The sequence below is a fragment of the Sceloporus occidentalis genome, unplaced genomic scaffold (genome assembly GCF_023333645.1).
Source record: "Sceloporus occidentalis isolate IW3139 unplaced genomic scaffold, rSceOcc1.0.p SCAF_6, whole genome shotgun sequence".
NCBI lineage: Eukaryota > Metazoa > Chordata > Lepidosauria > Squamata > Phrynosomatidae > Sceloporus > Sceloporus occidentalis.
Genome location: NW_028316986.1, coordinates 104,491,084 through 104,510,707, shown reverse-complemented (window position 1 = coordinate 104,510,707; position 19,624 = coordinate 104,491,084). Strand labels below are relative to the sequence as shown.

The 19,624-nt window shown below is 45.2% G+C and overlaps 1 protein-coding gene across 3 annotated transcripts in view; it reads right to left on the bottom strand.

Moving 5' to 3' along the window:
• REV3L (REV3 like, DNA directed polymerase zeta catalytic subunit) overlaps window positions 1-19,624 on the bottom strand; it is a 119,836-nt gene that overhangs the window by 45,538 nt on the left and 54,674 nt on the right. For all 3 annotated transcript variants that reach the window (XM_089530559.1, XM_089530560.1, XM_089530561.1), the window contains exons 12-15: window positions 17,609-17,748; window positions 12,583-16,696; window positions 9,534-10,429; window positions 8,632-8,714 (exon numbers count right to left, since the gene is read on the bottom strand). In XM_089530559.1, coding sequence (XP_089386685.1) covers window positions 8,632-8,714; window positions 9,534-10,429; window positions 12,583-16,696; window positions 17,609-17,748 — 5,233 coding nt within the window. The remainder of the gene's footprint in view (window positions 1-8,631; window positions 8,715-9,533; window positions 10,430-12,582; window positions 16,697-17,608; window positions 17,749-19,624) is intronic.

Here is a 19,624-nt window from a genome sequence, read left to right as displayed (position 1 = left end):
CTCAGCCTCAGAGGAAAGAAATGGCATACCTCCTCTAAACAAGTCTTGCCAAGAAATCCTGATGATAGAGTCACCATAAATCAGAAATGACATAAAGGCACGTAACACAGACACACAGACACAGACAGAATTGTATATATGTGTAAGAAACAGCAAATTTTGCACTGATATAGAATTGAATCAAAACTATACTGGCACAGAAAACAGTCTGTTCACAGAACATACAAATTGTGCTAACAGTTTGCAGTATCCAGAGATTTCATTTAGACAAACCTCTGCTCTGACTTTCACCATGAACTACTGCAACACAGGTCAGAGCACAACCCCCCCCCCCCCCCCAAAATGCCATTTTAACGAGACAGACCTACCAATAGCACTATCTTTCCAAGGTGGTGGGACTATGTGCTCCTGTGAGGCAAGAGGCTATGCTAATTGTTGGTAGGGTCTCCCATGTCAGACAGGTTTTGCTGAGGAGCCATACTAAACATACCAAATAGCTACAAGGAAGCAATAGTGGTGGAAGATGACACTGGCAGAAGATCTCTCAGAGACAATGGCAATGATACCATAGCTAATGCCTGTTAGTACCGTGCAGAAGGAGGCATGGTAACCCACTTTGAATGTTGTTCACCATGAAACCCTATGATAAGCTATTCTAAAGTGAAACAAGATATAGTGCCAAAAGATGAAACTCCCAAGTCAGATGACACTCAACAAGCTATTGGGGTACATCAGAGGAAAACTATATTTAAGGCTGTGGTTAATGATGTGACTGAACTCAAGGTGAAAGAACATTCAGCTGTTGAGATACTCAGAGGTGAAAGGAAAGTCCAAACCTCCACAACAAATATTACAGGAACATGTAAATTGAGAAACGTGAATCAGGGGAAGCTAATAATAAAACATGACACAGAATGTATAAGCATTGCTGTACAGCGGGCCCTTGCTCTCCACAGGGATCCGTTCTGGATCCCCCCACAAATAGTAAAAACTGTGGGACCTCAAGTCCTGTTCTTTTCAATGGGGGAGTGCTCCCACACGTACCGCTCCATGCACGCGCGCCCATTGCAAAATCCAGGGCTTGCTGTCTGCAGAAGCTCAAGTCTGCGGATGGCAAACCCGCACTTGGCGTGAGCACATTATACTTGGGGTGAGTGCGCTAAAGTGGACATGAATTGAACATTTTGATTCAATTAATTATGTATGCTTTACTCAGTGAATGAAAATCTAAGAAGAAATGAAGTGGCATTAATAGTGAGGAGAGATATAACAAAAGCTGGCAAAGGAAATAATGAAAAGTCCAACTGAATCATATGCATAAGAGTTTAGGGAAAATCTATCAACATAACCATAACCCAAGTTTATGCTCCAATTACAGAGGAATAAGAATAAGGACAGGTTGCTTAGCTGTAACTGTAGTTCTTCAAGTGGCCATCTGTCAATTCACACAAATGTGTTTTTCTGCACCTGTGTAGAGCGTAATTGGAACTTTCTAGAGCTGTTAGAAGCTTTTTGGCGGTAGCCCTCACCCACTCTCCGACTGCCTTATTGGCTCTCTTCTTGCCTAAACCCTCAGTTCCATGGACACTAAAGCAGCAGCCCAGGATCTAAGGAGAGGCAGGGCACAACGAGGGGAGGATGGGAGGGTTTGTGTATATTCACAGATGACCACTTGAAGAACTACTGTTACAGGTAAGCAACCTGTCCTTCTTCGTCATGGTTTCTGTGAATCACACAAATGGGTTAGACTAGCAAGCTGTAGCCCAAGGAAGAGGGACTATCATGCCACACAAGAAAGGCACATTGCTTCCAAATAGGGTAACCATCAGCCAAAGAACATCGAGACATAAGAATGAGCAGTTTCGATGATGTGGCAACTCTACAAAAGTCAAGCAGAAAAATCTAGTACAGAGATGCAGTGGAAACAGCCACCAAGCTAGGTAAAGAAGCATTCACACCAGCAGAAAAACAGGCCTGCCTGCTAATTCGTATGTTGCACAGACACTTGTTAAACATGGAGGTACTGGCCCACTTTACTTTGTAGATGAGGGACAGAAGAATAACGTATTTTCTGGCGTATAAGATGACTTTTTGACCCTTGAAAATTGGGTCAAAAGGTGGGGGTCATCTTATACGCTGGGTTGAGCCTGGGGGGCCCGCGCACGCTTGGCGCGCGCTCGGCACACAGTCAGCCCCTTAGAAGCCGGCGCGCGCGCTCTCGGGGCTGCCGGCTTCTCAGGCCCCTGGAGGAGGAGGGGTAGCCTTATACGGTGAGTATATGCTAAACCCTATATTTTTATTTAAAAAGTTGGGGGTCGTCTTATACACCGGCAAATACGGTAACTCTGGAGGATAACACCGAACAACATCGAGACTGTCAAAAGTACAGGAATAGCAAGAGCAAGAGTGTTTATGTTTTTATACCATGTAGTAGTGAACTAAGCAGCCTTTAAGCAGTTTGCATGGTGTAAGTCTAGGACTGAACTGACAATGCTGTGAACTTATAACTGTGTGGCTGCAGCATTTAACTCCTGTGCCACCAGGGGTGACTGAGATGGACAGAAACAAGACCACTGAGAAAAGAAAATTCTGGCCTAGACAAGCAAAAGGCACAAGTTTGCTGGCAATCTCCAATCGAAAGCTATCCAGCAAGTACGTGATGTGAAGGCAGAAGAAAATATCAACAGCAAATGGTTATTGGACTAATAGAAAAATACTGAAAACAAGAAGATATGGAATACAACCTCTTCTTGGTCCAATAAGAAAAACACACCAAAACCTGAAGGATGAAAGAAATCTGCAGCAATGTGAAACTGTGCAAGTCATGGCTTCTGTAATCAAAAAAGGGCTCAGCAAGCCCTCGAAAAAGTGAAGATACATCTATAAAAGGATCTTCAATGTAGGACAGGGGCAGCCGCATGATAAAGCCGCTAGAGGTCATTATATGGCATCAACAAACAGATCCTTCAAAATCAAAAGTACACCAAGAACTAAATATCCTTTTTAGAATAGAGAGTGAAGTGAATGAAATCTGAGCTCAGCAATGAGATGGCTAAGCACTACCAGCAAATAAACTGTCCCCACAAGAAAAGTGAGTAGTTGAAGGTCTGGACCAGGGGTCGGCAACCTCCGGCCCGCGGGCCGGATGCGGCCCGCGGAGGCCTGGCGACCGGCCCCTGCCTCCCCTTGCCGCCGCCGCCGCCGCGGCGGCCGCCCGTCGCGGCGTTTCGCCGCTCTGGGCGCCGCCATTTTGGGCGGCAAAATGGCGGCGAAGTCTCGCGCGACCTCCCTCGAGGTCGCGCGAGACTTCGCGGCCATTTTAGCTGAAAAAATGGCGGCGCCCAGAGCGGCCTCTGGGGCTATGGGCGCCGCCATTTTTTCACCCAAAATGGCGGCGAAATCTCGCGCGACCTTGGGGGAGGTCGCGCGAGACTTCGCCGCCATTTTGCCGCCCAAAATGGCGGCGCCCAGAGCGGCGAAAAGCCGCGATGGGCAGCGGCGGCGGCAGCGGCGGCGGGCCTTTGAGAGGCCCGCTGCCGTCCCTGGGGCCCTCCAGGAGGGCTCCGAGGGCGGCAGGGGGCCTCTGGGGGGCCCGCTGCCGTCCCTGGGGCCCTCCAGGAGGGCTCCAAGGGCAGCAGGGGGCCTCTGGGTGGCCCGCTGCCGTCCCTGGGGCCCTCCAGGAGGGCTCCGAGGGCGGCAGGGGGCCTCTGGGTGGCCCGCTGCCGTCCCTGGGGCCCTCCAGGAGGGCTCCGAGGGCGGCAGGGGGCCTCTGGGGGGCCTGCTGCCGTCCCTGGGGCCCTCCAGGAGGGCTCCGAGGGCGGCAGGGGGCCTCTGGGGGGCCCTTTGCCATCCCTGGGGCCCTCCAGTAGGGCTCCGAGGGCGGCAGGGGGCCTCTGGGGGACCCTTTGCAGTCCCTGGGGCCCTCCAGGAGGGCTCCGAGGGCGGCAGGGGGTCTCTGGGGGACCCTTTGCAGTCCCTGGGGCCCTCCAGGAGGGCTCCGAGGGCGGCAGGGGGCCTGCTGCCGTCCCTGGGGCCCTCCAGGAGGGCTCCGAGGGCGGCAGGGGGCCTCTGGGGGACCCTTTTCCGTCCCTGGGGCCCTCCAGGAGGGCTCCGAGGGCGGCAGGGGGCCTCTGGGGGACCCTTTGCCGTCCCTGGGGCCCTCCAGGAGGGCTCCGAGGGCAGCAGGGGGCCTCTGGGGGACCCTTTTCCGTCCCTGGGGCCCTCCAGGAGGGCTCCGAGGGCGGCAGGGGGCCTCTGGGGGACCCTTTTCCGTCCCTGGGGCCCTCCAGGAGGGCTCCGAGGGCGGCAGGGGGCCTCTGGGGGACCCTTTTCCGTCCCTGGGGCCCTCCAGGAGGGCTCCGAGGGCGGCAGGGGGCCTCTGGGGGACCCTTTGCCGTCCCTGGGGCCCTCCAGGAGGGCTCCGAGGGCGGCAGGGGGTCTCTGGGGGACCCTTTGCAGTCCCTGGGGCCCTCCAGGAGGGCTCCGAGGGCGGCAGGGGGCCTCTGGGGGGGCCCTTTGCCGTCCCTGGGGCCCTCCAGGAGGGCTCCGAGGGCGGCAGGGGGTCTCTGGGGGACCCTTTGCAGTCCCTGGGGCCCTCCAGGAGGGCTCCGAGGGCGGCAGGGGGCCTGCTGCCATCCCTGGGGCCCTCCAGGAGGGCTCCGAGGGCGGCAGGGGGCCTCTGGGGGGCCCTTTGCCGTCTCTGGGACCCTCCAGGAGGGCTCCGAGGGCGGCAGGGGGCCTCTGGGGGGCCCTTTGCCGTCCCTGGGGCCCTCCAGGAGGGCTCCGAGGGCGGCAGGGGGCCTGCTGCCGTCCCTGGGGCCCTCCAGGAGGGCTCCGAGGGCGGCAGGGGGCCTCTGGGGGAACCCTTTGCCGTCCTTGGGGCCCTCCAGGAGGGCTCCGAGGGCGGCAGGGGGCGTCTGGGGGGCCCGCTGCCGTCCCTGGGGCCCTCCAGGAGGGCTCCGAGGGCGGCAGGGGGCGTCTGGGGGGCCCGCTGTCGTCCCTGGGGCCCTCCAGGAGGGCTCCGAGGGCGGCAGGGGGCCTCTGGGGGGCCTGCTGCCGTCCCTGGGGCCCTCCAGGAGGGCTCCGAGGGCGGCAGGGGGCCTCTGGGGGGCCCTTTGCCATCCCTGGGGCCCTCCAGTAGGGCTCCGAGGGCGGCAGGTCGCCTCTGGGGGGCCCTTTGCCATCCCTGGGGCCCTCCAGGAGGGCTCCGAGGGACGGCAGGGGGCCTCTGGGAGGCCCGGTGCTGTCGCTGGGGCCCTCCAGGGGGCCCTCCAGCGCTGGTGGCCCCCACCAGCTTTTTTGCCGGTCTCTGACGGGGCCTGGGGCCCCGTCAGGGGCCAGCAAAGGTGGGGAGGCCTGGCCCCCGGAGGGTGGAAGCTCCGCCCCGGTACGCAGCCCCGCCCCGGAGGGTGGAAGCTCCGCCCCCGGCACACGGCCCCGCCCCAGAGGGTGGAAGCTCCACCCCCCCGCATGTGGCCCCGCCCCGGAGGGTTGAAGCTCCACCCCCCGGCTTCGGCCCCCCAGTCGCCTGAGGGACACCAACCCGGCCCCCGGCTCAAAAAGGTTGCCTACCCCTGGTCTGGACAATCGATTCCATTCAGAGAGAGTCTAAAGGGCATCCATCTGGAGAATTTCTGGAATTATTCTGGAAGAGAAGGTTCTATCAATACATTGACACCAATAGGAACAGTGATAAAAGTACAAGATACAATTCCTGTAACAAACAAGACATGCTGTACCCAAAAGCCTAATGTGCCAGGGCTACCAGCATGAGAACATGTAGTGCTTGCTGAAAGGTGGCAGGAACAAGTTGAAAAATGTCTCCATGGAACGTTATTCCATTCTGTGATCTCTTGCAGAATTCACATGTCAGAATGACCAGAACTGCCTTTTATTTTGTAATATCCTACATTTTTCAATACCTTGTCTTCCTTTGCAGTTATAACATCTAGTCACCTTGACTTGGGACCACACACACACACACACACACACACACTTTTGTTTATATATGTAGCGTATTAATTTAGCTTTAACACACATTCAAATGTGATATATAGTGTGTTATTCACTTTCTCAGTAGCCAAAATGCATTTGCAAGCTAAAGAACCCTTGAGTTCCACTTTTAAGCAAGTCCACATTCTGATAGTCCTCCAGTCCCTAACCCAGGGGTCGGCAACCTGCGACCCGTGGGCCGGATTCGGCCCGCGAAGGCCTTTTGGCCGGCCCGCGGCTGCTGCCACCGATTGCAGCTTTTTGCCGCTATGGGCGCTGCCATTTTCCTCCCAAAATGGCGGCGATGTCACGCGAGACTTCACCGCCAATTTGGGGGGAAAATGGCGGCGCCCGTAGCAGTGAAGTCTCGCGCGACCACACAAAAGGTCGCGCGAGACTTCACTGCTATGGGCAGCGGCCTCTAGGAGGCCCACTGCGGCCGCCAGAGTCCTTGAACAGGGCTTCGGCGGCGGCAGCGGGCCTCTGGGAGGCCCGATGCCGTCGCCGGGGTCCCCCAGGAGGGCTCCGGTGGCAGCAGTGGGCCTCTGGGAGGCCCGATGCCGTCGCCGGGGTCCCCCAGGAGGGCTCCGGTGGCAGCAGTGGGCCTCTGGGAGGCCCGATGCCGTCGCCGGGGTCCCCCAGGAGGGCTCCGGCGGCAGCAGCGGGCCTCTTGGAGGCCCGATGCCGTTGCTGGGGCCCCCAGGAGGGCTCCGGCGGCAAAGAGGGGGGCCCCGTCTGGGGCCCCGTCAGGGGCTGGCAAAGAGGAGGAGGCCTGGCCCCCGGAGGGTGGAAGCTCCGCCCCCGGCATGCAGCCCCACCCCCGGAGGGTGGAAGCTCCGCCCCAGCATGCGGCTCTGCCCCCAGAGGGCGGAAGCTCCACCCCTGGCATGCAGTCCCACCCCTGGAGGGTGGAAGCTCCACCCCCCGGCTTTGGCCCCCCAGTTGTCTGAGGGACAGCAACCCGGCCCCCGGCTAAAAAAGGTTGCCTACCCCTGCCCTAACCTGTAAGATAGGTGAGGGCTTCTTGTATGTAACTTGTTAATTTTAACTGATTTTAATGATTTCAACTGGAATTGTGCGTGTGTCATTGCTGCCATTCCATTTTTAGCCTTCTACCCAAGAACACTTTAAAAAGATATTTGGACATTGTGCCTATGTTTGTTTGAAAAAGAATTCCTCATTAAAGCTTCCCCATGTGCAAAAATACCATTTGTGTATAGACTTTCACAAGATTTTTGGCAAGTTCTGCGTTTCTAGGCTAATCTAAACTACTTTTTTCCCCCAATGGAATAAAATACTTCAGGATTATTAGCAAAATGCCCACAGATGTTAAATCAAGGGAAAATAAACTGAAAATAATTTGCAGCTGGCACTGTATTCGAATCCAACTGAAGGAAATGTTTTCAGGATCAAATGCAACATACTTGAGCTGTAGAAATAAGTTTGGTTCCTTTGGTTCCATATGGTGGACATGTAGTAACGTGAGAGAATTCTTGAAAAAATAAAAGTTGTTAGTGAGGATATAGCTCCATGATAAGTGTTTGGAACCACAATTTTCTTGCTGAATTTATGAGATATTTACGTGCCATAAAAAAATATCAAGTAATGGTACTTAATTTAGTTTTTACTGCAAACACTTTGACAACTGAACACTGGAAAGAAAACTATAAAATGTCCACTGTTAAATTATGGCTAAATAGTTGTTATACACAGTGTTCACGTCAAAGGCCCTTCTCTTGAAGGCCCAATTGGCACTAATACTGGCTTCATTCAAGTGCCAAGTAGAAAGCTAGCTTTTTATAAAAGATTTTGGGGCCTTGTAGATCAATTCCAAAATTCACGTGCAAACCATTTAAACTGTTTTAGTTGTTTTTAAACTTGGTTTAACTAGTTAAAACGTTTAATATGACTTTAACCTATTTATATTATTTTTGTTTTATATTTTAAAATTTATTTCACTTATATATCACTGTAAAATAGGGCAGATTGTAAATGAATATGTTGACATGTTTAAAATTTGAACAGGAGAGAGAAATGAATACAGCTATTAAAGAAGCATGTGTTCCTTTGATAAATGAAGATAGAATTTGAAATAGGATTTGTTTTTAGTTACGGAATTTGATTAAAGAATCATTCTGTGAACTTCATTTTGATTTGTTTTGTTTCTTAGAAAAATCACATAACAACTGAACAACACTAAAATTGTCAGTGTTGTCTTTTATACTTAAGAGTTCTACTTATACTAAATATTTGAGAGTTTATTAAAGGAATATATGCATAAATGAATTGTATGAATGCATGTGAGTTGTTGTTAAGGGTTTTCAAATCTACTCCAATTTAGGGTGATCCTATTATCGGGTTTTCTTGGCAAGAGTTATTCAGAAGAAATTTGATATTGCTTTCCTTTAACTTTGAGCATGTCTGATATGCCCAAGGTCACTCAGTGGGATTCTATGGCTGAGTGAGGACTTGAATGCTGGTCTCCCAGAGTCCTAGTCTAACACAGAAACCACTGCACCACATTGGCTTTTGCTCTCTTCCTCTCTCTCTAAAACAAGTTAGCAAAATGAACCTAAGAGAAGAAAAATCCCAGGAAAAATAACTAAAATAGAATCTATGTCTATTACTGCTGCATTTTACCTTAACTTGAGTTGTTAAAAGTACTTTTCGAAGAGCATCTACATTATTTCCTCTCCTGCAATTCAATTTCTGGATGCTTGGTCCTGTGGGAAAAAAGGGAAAGGGGAATGTAATGAGAGAATACATCAAATGGAATCACAGTAGTGCATTCTTACAACAGAGAACTAATTGAACAAAAACAACAAAGTGCTTCTGAACCAGAAAAAAGAATAAGAAGCATTGAATATGCATCGCAAAAGAAAAGTTCCAGGTTGAATCCCTAGCATCCCCAGGTAGGGCTGGGAAAAACTTCTCACCATGAAAAGCTTCTACAAGTCAGTGAGACAACAGTGCAATAGATAGATTAATGGATCAGACTTGGTAAAAGCATGATCAGAGTACAATTGTTAAAAAACTAATGGTAGACTCATCACCAACAGATGGAATGGTCCACATTGTTATTTACTGGTCTTAGATTATTCTTCATGTGGAAGCTGTTCTTCATAACAGGTATTCTAATCCCGATGCTAATTGCAAATTATATATTTTATAGCATTTTAACACATTCTGATTAATACTGTCTGCTTAAATAACCTAAAGGCACCAGATCCTGCCTGATGTTGGAAGCTAAATAGGGTCATCTTTGGTTACTGCTTGGATGAAAGATGGCCAAAGAACACTAGGTGCTGTAGGATATATTTCAGAGGAAATAATTGGCAAAAATACCTCTTGCCTAAGAAAACCCTGTGAAATTAATGACACCACTATAAGTTGAGGGCAACTTGAAGATACATACACACGGCTACCTTACATTCAGAAATACTAACCTACATATCTAATACTACCTTAATGTTTGGTTTTAGCCTTACACTGCCTCATTTTTCTTTTCAATTTCTGCAATGTCACTCTTTTAATAAACTTACCTGGTAACAATGAAGAACCTGCAAGTCCTTCTGGTATTCTTCCTTGTGATAGCATCTCCCTAATGGGTGTACTATGCAGGCAAATACTTTCAGAATTCCCATCATATTCTTTGTTCACCAGTGGAGAGACACTGAAGAGCATCTTACTTTTTTTTCTGATACATTTCTTTTCTCTCTCAGGTAGAATTTCAGTTTCTTCTGAAGAAGACAACATGCCCTCTGAGTCTTCTGAGCTAGGCTGTTTGGAATCTGGGGATGCTACTTGTTGCCAAGGAGGAAGCACTGGTGACTCAGGGGGACTATAATTAACCAAGTCCTCCTCATCTCTGTCCATCTGTACTGCTGTAGCAACAAGTGGCTCTTTCTTTCTTTTTACTGCACTCTTATCCTGTTCAGTGATCTCTGTATCATCATTTACCATATTCTGTTGTGGTGTAGAACTTGATGACGAAAAATGAACATCTTCCAACTGTACAACAGGTTTGCTAGAATCCTCATCTGACTTAGCCATGTGATAATGATTTTTAGGCAAAGATATGCGATTCAAACTCTCACCAGGCTTTCCTATCTCTGTTGATTTCATAATAGTTCTTTTTCTTAAGTGATCATAATCTTCTTTGGCCTGAAGCCATGATTTAACTTGTTGGTAACTTGGTGCACATTTGCAGGGCATGATTACTATTTTTTTGTCATCGCTAGTTTTATGGCTGTTTTTTTGTTTTTTGTCTGCAGCACACTGGCTGTTTCGTAGTGGAGATCCGGATCTAGGGCTTTGTGCCATGGCCAAAAATGCTGTCTTCCATAGCCTTAACCCCTCCAATGAGAAGTCTCCCTCAAACTCAAGCAGATCATGTGGAAGTCTGGTTTCTACAGTAAGTAGCCTTCCTCCAATCTCTCTGTGAAGATAATGCTTTTAGTTATTTCTTAGGCAAGAGTTAAAATTTCTATACATTTTATAAATATATTACAATATACAAAAACATAGCTGTAATAGAACACTAATGCATATCATAAATCTGTCTTAAGAGAGAGAGCAACTCAAAATATTTCTTTAGTTAATAATATACTGAGATTCTTATCTCCATCAATGTTAAAATTAGTATACAAATATTTCTAAAGAAAACATGTAAAGCTTTAATAAATCCCCTGCATTAAAAATCTGATGTTGAGTTCACAGTACTAGGCACTTGTGAATCTGACAAATGAAGTAGAACATTTTCTTTTTAGGCATAACAGTTATTTTTACTCTGTGACATTATGGTCCTTGCTTATGTGCTCAAGAGAGAATGCTATACTTAAAGCTATACATTTGTTTGGTTTATATAATTGTTTCCCCTATTCTGAAGAAACCCTCTCTCGACCCCTCTTCTTTGTCTAGCTATCGTCCAATTTCTCTTCTTCCTTTTCTTTCTAAGGTCCTAGAACGGGTCGTTTATTCTCACTGTATTAAGTTTCTTGAAGCCAACTCCATCCTGGACCCTTTCCAGTCTGGCTTCCGCCCACGGCACTCTACAGAGACAGCCCTCACCAAGATCTCAAACGATCTCTTGCGGGCCAAGGCAAACGGCCTCTACTCTATTCTCATTCTTCTTGATTTGTCTGCGGCCTTTGACACTGTTGATCACTGTCTCCTGGTTGATTTACTTTCTGACCTTGGGTTCTCTGACTCTGCTCTTGACTGGTTTAAATCTTACTTGTCAGACAGATCTTTTGCAGTGGTCACGGGTGGTCAGACTTCGTCCTCTGTTCCCCTATCTGTTGGAGTTCCCCAGGGCTCTGTCTTGGGTCCCCTTCTGTTCTCTCTATACACACTGTCCCTAGGTAAACTCATCAGTTCTTTTGGTTTCTCCTATCATCTGTACGCCGACGACACTCAGCTGTATCTGTCCACTCCTGACCTTTCGACGGGGCTTGAACAGCAAGTTTCTTCTTGTCTGACTGCCATCTCTCAGTGGATGCGGCTTCGGCGCTTGAAGCTCGACATGTCTAAGACTGAACTTCTTGTCTTTCCACCTAAACCCACCCTTCACTATTCCTTTTCTGTTTCTGTCGACGACACTTCTATTCAACCGGTTCATCAAGCCCACAGTCTTGGCTTCATTTTTGACTCTTCTCTGTCATTTATTCCCCAGATCCAGGCCACCGCCAAGGCCTGTAGATTCTTTCTCCACAACATTGCCAAGATCAGTCCATTCCTCTCAGCCTCTATTGCCAAGACTCTGGTCCATGCCCTAGTGGTTTCGCGACTAGATTATTGTAACCTCCTTCTGACAGGGCTTCCTCTTTCACACCTCCATCCTTTAATCTCTGTCCAGTATTCAGCTGCCCGTATTGTCACATCCGCTCACTGCTTTGACCATGTTTCTCCTCTTTTCTCCTCCCTTCATTGGCTCCCTTTCCCCTTCCGCTTTTGTTATTGACTTTCAAAGCCCTCCATGGATTGGCCCCTCCTTACTTATCTGACCTTCTTTCTCCTTACATTCCTACTCGCACCCTCTGCTCTGGTAGTCAAGGTCTCCTGTCACAGTGTAGGACTACCACTGGCCCCTCCCGAATTCGTCCTTTCTCACTTGCTGCCCCTTACTCCTGGAACCTTCTTCCCCCACATGCACACCTCATCACTTCTCTACCCAGTTTCAAAACTGAGTTAAAGACTATATTGTTTAGAGAAGCATTCCCAGAGGTGAGCCCCTCTCTGACCCAGGAAGCCTCCTTTTAAGCATCCATTAAGAAGCCAAGCCCTTCCTCCAATCCATCTGCCTTGGTCCAGGCCTCGGAGGTGGAGAAGAACTGCTAGACCTGATCCCATTCCCCACCACCACTCCCTTCTCCTTTTGTGTCGTGTCTTCTTAGATTGTAAGCCTGAGGGCAGGGAACCGTCTAACTAAAAGATTGTATGTACAGTTCTGTGTAAATTTACAGTGCTATATAAATAAAGGTTAATAATAATAATAATAGGAAATTTCAAGAGCTACAGAAAAATACATTGACACAAAATGCAGAAATCTGACTATAAAAACCCTATAATCCTCTTGTATTATCACATTACCTTGGTTTTTCTGGGGCATCAGAAGGGTTACTGCAAAATGGTTCTTGATAAATTGTTTCTGCAAGATTATGATCCAATAAAGTTGACATTATTTCTTCACGGCTTGGAGGTGACATAAGAGGTTTAAGGATGCGCGCACCACGAGGTGTAGAACTTCCATTTTTTGACTGTGAAGGGGAATTAGTAGATCTTGGTGAACTATCAGGGGTTGGTGTTAAACCTTCATTGTTTCTTGAAATATACAACTCTAAATCTTCAGAAGCTGCATCCATAAGTTCACCATCTGGTGAAGATAGAATGGAGGAAAAAGATAAACTTGCTGAGTCAAGTGATTGACTGGGATCAGAAGTGGTCTCCTTTCTAAAGTGGCTTTGATTCCAATCATTGTTTGGTGATGGAAGATTAAGAAAAATCCCCTTCTTTGCTGCATTTCTGTCCAACTGAAATTGCTCCTTTTGGCACATTTCTGCTAGTTGCATATCTACAGGTGAACTAGGTTGAGACGGTGATGGAAATATATTATTTTTCCATTGACTGTGGAGATGATTTTCATTGTTATCCAGGCACCTTTTGTCAAAAAGTTGAGGACTTAGTGGGCCAGATCGTAACCATGTTGAGGGGTCTGAGGAATAATGATTTTCTTCCTTAGACAGTTTGTTGTTATGACCTAAAAATTCACTTTCTGCAACCTGGCCTGGGAAAAGGTCCTGAGCTGCATCACTCAGAAACTTCTGTGGCAAATTTTGATCTGCTGGGACAAATTGATTCACAGAGTATAAACTACAAAATCCAGTCTGCCCTATGGCATTGATATCAAAATTGTAATTATGATCAGGTGATAAGCTGTCTTCAAGTGAGTAACAACTTTCAAAACCTGGGTCTGAATAAAGAACTGGACTACTGACAGGTGTAGCCAGGCCAGTTTTATTATTCGGTTGGTTCATAGCATCTTTCAAAAGCTTGAATGCCTTTTCTTTAGATTTTTTATCCCTTGGAGAACGTGGTTTTCTTGGGGATGCAACTGAACGTGATTTTTTAACTGGTTTGTTTTGATCAGGAGGATAAGAAGCACCTCTGCTCAACTGAGTTTTAGCTGATAACTGTTCCTGCATGTTGTTGGTATGCACTCTCTGCTGTCTCTTTTGAAGTAATTCTTTTAGAACAGCTAAGCCAGAATGTCCTTCACTGAATGCTGAAGGAGGTACCAGAGTCTTGCCTTTGCAATGGGCATCAGATTTGGCTTGAGAGGTTGTTTCTGAAAGTCCATTTTGTTTCATACTTTTTTCAAGGTTAAAATGTGACATATCCAAAATAAATCCCCTCTGCTTTTGTTCCCATCCCAGTTTTTTCACTGGACTTCTCAAAGAAGCTAGAAAGCATTTTTTTGGCAACTGAAAAGAACCATGGCCTTCCTCAGAAGTTTTAAAAAAAGAAGAAATATGGTCAGCATGTTTTGCTGCTTCTGACAGGTATACAACTGGCTGCTGATTATCTTTACAATGCAAAAAGTTGCCAAGATGGATCTGATCAGTCTTCATTGTATCAGAAGGAATGCAGTTTTCATTTATTTTTCCAAAAGAGGATAAAAAATTGCTTTGCAAATTTGGAACCTCTTCTGCCTTTTTGGGCATTATATCCTTAGCTCCATATGCATTCAGTGTTATTTGAGATATATGATTAGACTGATCAAACACACTATTTTGAATTAAGGAGGATTCTTTTGTTCTAAATATCCCACTTTGATTGTTAGCTCTTTGGAGATTAATTTTGGCTTTTTCCCTTCCAGATGCTATCGAAGTTCTAGCTGGATGAAGATCCTCTTGTGCCAGGGTGGAACCTTGTTGTCTGGCAGGCTTTTCATTTTCCAAGAGTGAATGGAAATAAATCAATGGATTTACTTGTGAATTAGCTGTCAGTGTGAGCTGTACTGATGGTACATGGCCTGCCAAACAGCCAACTGAAGGGATCTCTTTCTGGGTATAAGGAGGCTGTGAGTTTCCTAAGATGTGAACACTCTCAGGTACATCAAAGGGCTTTGGCACAAGTCTGAATTCTGCTGCAGAAGGAACAGCACTTTCTTCATCTGTAATTGCTACTGTTTTTGACACTTTTTCCATTTTTTGTTTCTGCTTTGCTCTAGGCTTTTTCTTCACTTCACTTCCTGGTTTATTAGTCAGATTACTTTTGCTCTTTTTATTGGTTTTAGTAGTAGTGGTAGCAAATTGCTTTTTACATCTCTTGACCTGGGTTTTTGACTGATTATTCTTTCCCATGTAGGGACTAATAATCTTACTGCTATACATATTAGCGTTTTTAAATACCAAAGTTTCTTTTTTCAGATTGGCCACAATTTCTTCTGCATTTGGGTCAGTGGGAGACCAGCAGCGTGGTGGGGATACATTAACTGGACTTGCACTTCTCTCTGACAAAAATCCTAATTTAGACATAACATCACTATAGTTCAAGTCACAGTCTTCAGCTTCTGCACTGTATGATGGCAGAGGAGGAGAAAGAAAAGCATGTGGTCTTCTTCTGAAATACAGGGTTCTTTTAATATTTTTACTACTGATATTCTGCAATTTCCCAAATTTTTTCTTTGTAGACTTGCATTTTGCCTTCCTTTTCTGACCTTTCTTTGGTGTTAATGGATAAATAGGATATTTGGTTGCAGGTGAATCAGGAACCTTTGGCCAAAAGTCCTTTAAAGGTGCAAGTTTCTTATATAGATTTATTTTTTCTTCTGTAAGTATGACTTGTTCTTCACTAGAATCTATTTTCCCTAGTTTAACAAGCATATTCTTCCTCCCTCTGAACCTATTAATAATAATATATTTTATGATAACAGGTGGCAATTTCTTAGAAAGTTTTCTTCTTTTTCGACATTTTTTTGATCTATCTATACTTTCATCATTTTCCACCGAATGAGGTAGGCTAATTTTTGAATGGTGTGCACCAAAGCTGGATTCACTGTCTTCAGTCTCATAATTTATCTTACGTTTAGCTCTGAGTGTGTACTTACTTCCACACAGCCCAAAAGTTTGATCAGATTCTTGAGCACCATCTTCAAAATGGCAATCAGTGCAACTACTACTGTCCATTGAAATTTTGTTTTCAAAAGCACCATGAGGAACTTGGACTTCATTATCATTCGGTAATGAACTGTCTTTGTCAGGAACATTATTACTAGCATTACCTTGTATATAGCAGCTCTCTTTTGAGGATGGATTATCACAAATGTTTGTAGACGGTTGATTACTAAGAAGCACTTTCTTTTTACCTAGTTTCAACCTAGACCGTTTTTTACTTTGCTGCAGCTTATATGTAACAGGACCTAATTTCTGTGGTTGGCTGAGACAATTGGAAAGAACAACACTAGGAAAGAACATGTAATGTGGTGCTTGTTGATTCATGTTTGCTTTTTCAGCTTTATGTTCCTGAAATTCTTCATATCTAATTTTAAGATTACTAAGGCTGTCTCCATCAGTAGTATTTTCAGAAGGATGAATTATAGTTGAATGAGCTTCAAAGCAAGACACAGATTCACAATTTACTGGTTCTGGGAAAACACTACTTATATGTGTGCCACTGGTGTTTTTATTTGTTTCAGAGGATGCTATTTTGGAGTGCCCCAAATCTGAAAACCTAGAATTTTTAACTACAGTACTTTCACTAATTTGGTGGTTCATATGCAGAGAGACATCCTTTGAAACCTTCCTAATTCCAGTGTATTTTCTGTTAGACAAGTGTCTGCTTACTGAGGAGATATCATCGCACAAAACTGGAAGTATTTCACTTTTATTATTTTCCTTGACTGAATTTTCAGAATGAAGGATATTGTTGAAAGATGTTGGATATTTAATATTGTAAGTACTTTCTTTTGTAAGAGAATGAACTGCCACTTCAGGTCTTATGTCCATCATGTTTGGCTGATCATCACTGTTCAAAATATGAGAAGAAAGGGCACTTGTGTGTTTACACTGAAAAGTAATCTTTGCAGAAGATGAAGGTTCGAGAATAGCAGCATCTTTATGGAAAACTGAAGTCTTTACTGAAGTTTTGCTTGTTGCAATTACAGAGGTGTGGGTTCGAGAACCTTCATTATTCAGAGGATTGTCTAGAATACAATAGATACAATATTTTACAACTTTTCTGTCCCAGGTGATATTTATTAAGATGTTGACATTTATTTATTTATTTCATTTATACTCCAATCTGTAGCCAAAAAGGCTCCCAGAGCTGTTGACAAATAGATAATTTGACAGTCTAAAATAAATAAAATAAGACACAGCACATAAAGGAACAGGAATGGTAGGATCAGGCTCAAGATTAAAAGGATGATGGACCAAATCATACATAAGTGAAACAGGAGAAGCAGCAGAGTCAACTATAGCTTGTTGTGCAAGAGAAGCTATATAGCGGAAAGAAAACTATCCTCTATGAGCACTCTCTATTTTAAAGAATTCTTGTTGCAAACTGTGAAAATTTCTCCATGCCAAATGACTTAATAATCCATAATCATAGATCCAAAACACACTGCAGAAATAAAGCAGTCTGAGACTGCTTTAAGTGCCCTGGCTCAATGCTACTCTGTGAACTGTAGTTTTGTGAGACATTTTGCCTTATTTGTCACAGCTTTGGTGACACAATAAACTACAATTCCCAGAATTCCCTAGCACTGAGCCAGGACAATTAAAGTGGACTCAAACTGGATTATTTCTGCAGTGTGTTTTGGACGGTAGAAAACATGATTTAGAAGCAACTTTTCTTACCAGCCTATCAATTGGATTAAACTACATAAATCCACTCCAATAAATTTAGTGACAATGGCAAGACATTCTATTATCCAGAACATTTAAAAAGATAGATCAAACAGGAAACTCTCTCTCTCTCTCTCTCTATATATATATATATATATATATAGAGAGAGAGAGAGAGAGAGAGAGAGAGATCAACTGAGATACTGTGAAAGAAAGAAAGAAAGCTCCCTGGAAAAATTAAACTCCCACAGTACTTTAAATCTACTTACCACTGTTTTCGTCTGCTGTTCCATCTAACTGAGGTATAGATAGGCTTGCTAGAAGCAAATTGTTATCATTCCAGTCCATATCATCTTCTGAAGAGTTGTCATCTTCGCTTGAGCTCTGATTCTTACTTCTGCTCACTGACCTAGAAGTGCAACTTATTTTAGGAATCTAAAACCCTTTTTCTAGCAAACTGATACAATTATGGTGTATGACTCCTTACTTCAAAAGGAAGGGATACAAAATATTTGAAAAATATCTTACTAAAAACGGGCTATTAGCTTACTACAGTACAGAATGTGGTCAAATTACAACAGCACAGTTTAAGAGACATGGAAACATGGCCTTAATGAGTGAAAATAGGAATTGTATATTTTACTTTGATGCTACTATTTTTAAAAACTGAAAGAATGCAAAACATCAGAGAATAGTATATTTCCCCCTAAGAGTATGCGCTGCTACTACAAATTGTGGTACAAGTCAAATTTCAGCAGTGATGAAGCACTACCGTGGTAAATATGCCAATGAGCTAGAGAAGAAAGCCCTAGGGGAAAAAAAACCTTGAGGGGCATTTAAGGCCTCATTCCCACTTACCTCTTGACTCGCTTCCTGCACCGATTCCGGAAACCGGTTCAGCAAACAGCGTGGTTCCCACTATGTTTAAGCCGGTTTCAAGAATCAGTGCAGGAAATGACAGCCACGGCTTCCCCGCCATGTCTCCCTCTGTCTTCCTGGCCATACGGGGGGGGGGGGGGGGGGGGCAGAGGAGAGGCCGGGGTGGAAGGAGAGAGGCAGGCCGGGAGGAGTGAGGATGGAGCATGGAGGTATGACTGGGAAAGCCACTGCCAGTGGGAACCAAGACAGATTCAAATCTGATTCGATTCCGCCTGGTTCCCACTTGGCCTGAATCGATTTATTTCCAAATAAATTGATTCAGCCCAAAAAACACCCCATTTTACCAGTGTCTTTTTGATGCAAGTTAAACGCGTAAAAATGGGTAAAAACCATGCCCCCTTTTCCAAATCGCTTCAGGGATTTGAATCAGGGACCATCATGCTTTAAACCAGATCGAGATCTGGTTTAAACGGTAGTGAGAACAACCCCTAAGAGGAATTTTTCTCTTTCTAATTTAAGAACTGGCTTCTTTCACCAACTGATAATAATAATATTTATTTATACCCCACTCTTCAGCCAAGGCTATGAGAGCGGCTTACAATTTGTGAATCATCCTCTCTTTTATGCCTTAGGAAAAAAAGAATTTACAAGTTAGTTCATCTAGGACAATAATTGCCTACACTGACTGCCAGAAGCTATTCAGTGTTTCAGATTTGTCCCCAGACCTGCCTAAACCTACTGGTGACTAAGCTAAGGGTATTCTGATGACTGGTAACTAAGCCAAGGACACTGGAAAAACCGTTTGAATTCAAAACAGCAGTTAAAACTAAGCTCTTCCAGCAGGCTTATCCAGATGACTTTTAAATTATTAATTTTAAAGTTTGTATAGAGTGTTTCAGGGTGAATCAGTTTTATATAATGGTTTTATACATGCTTTGAACTGTTTTAGATATTTAATTTGTGATTCTTCCCCACTTTGATCCATCATCATCTTAAATGCAAGACATGAACTCTACTCTATGAATCTTTTTGTATTTAATTACAGTACACTTAATCCTATTTCACTTAATCCTGGCTAGCCCCTGGTTCTCCTTCCCTCCTGAGATAGGGGAGTGGGAACTGGTAATAGGTAAGGTGGTGTCTTGGTGAGTCCTAGTGTTCCACACGCTTTTTAGAAGGAGCTCACCTTATGTAGGCTAGGTTGAGAAATAATGGAGGTCCAAGCTTAGTGATTAAATCTTTCAGTTTAATTACTTTATCATAGTGCTTCTTATGTTTCTCTAGTTTGTACACTTCCTTCTCTTCTGTGTGCAGATTTTCATCCTTATCTTCTATGGTTTGTTGTAACATGAGAATCAGAGCTAAGATCAAATCAAAGCAAATTATCGCCCAAAATACATGGGCCA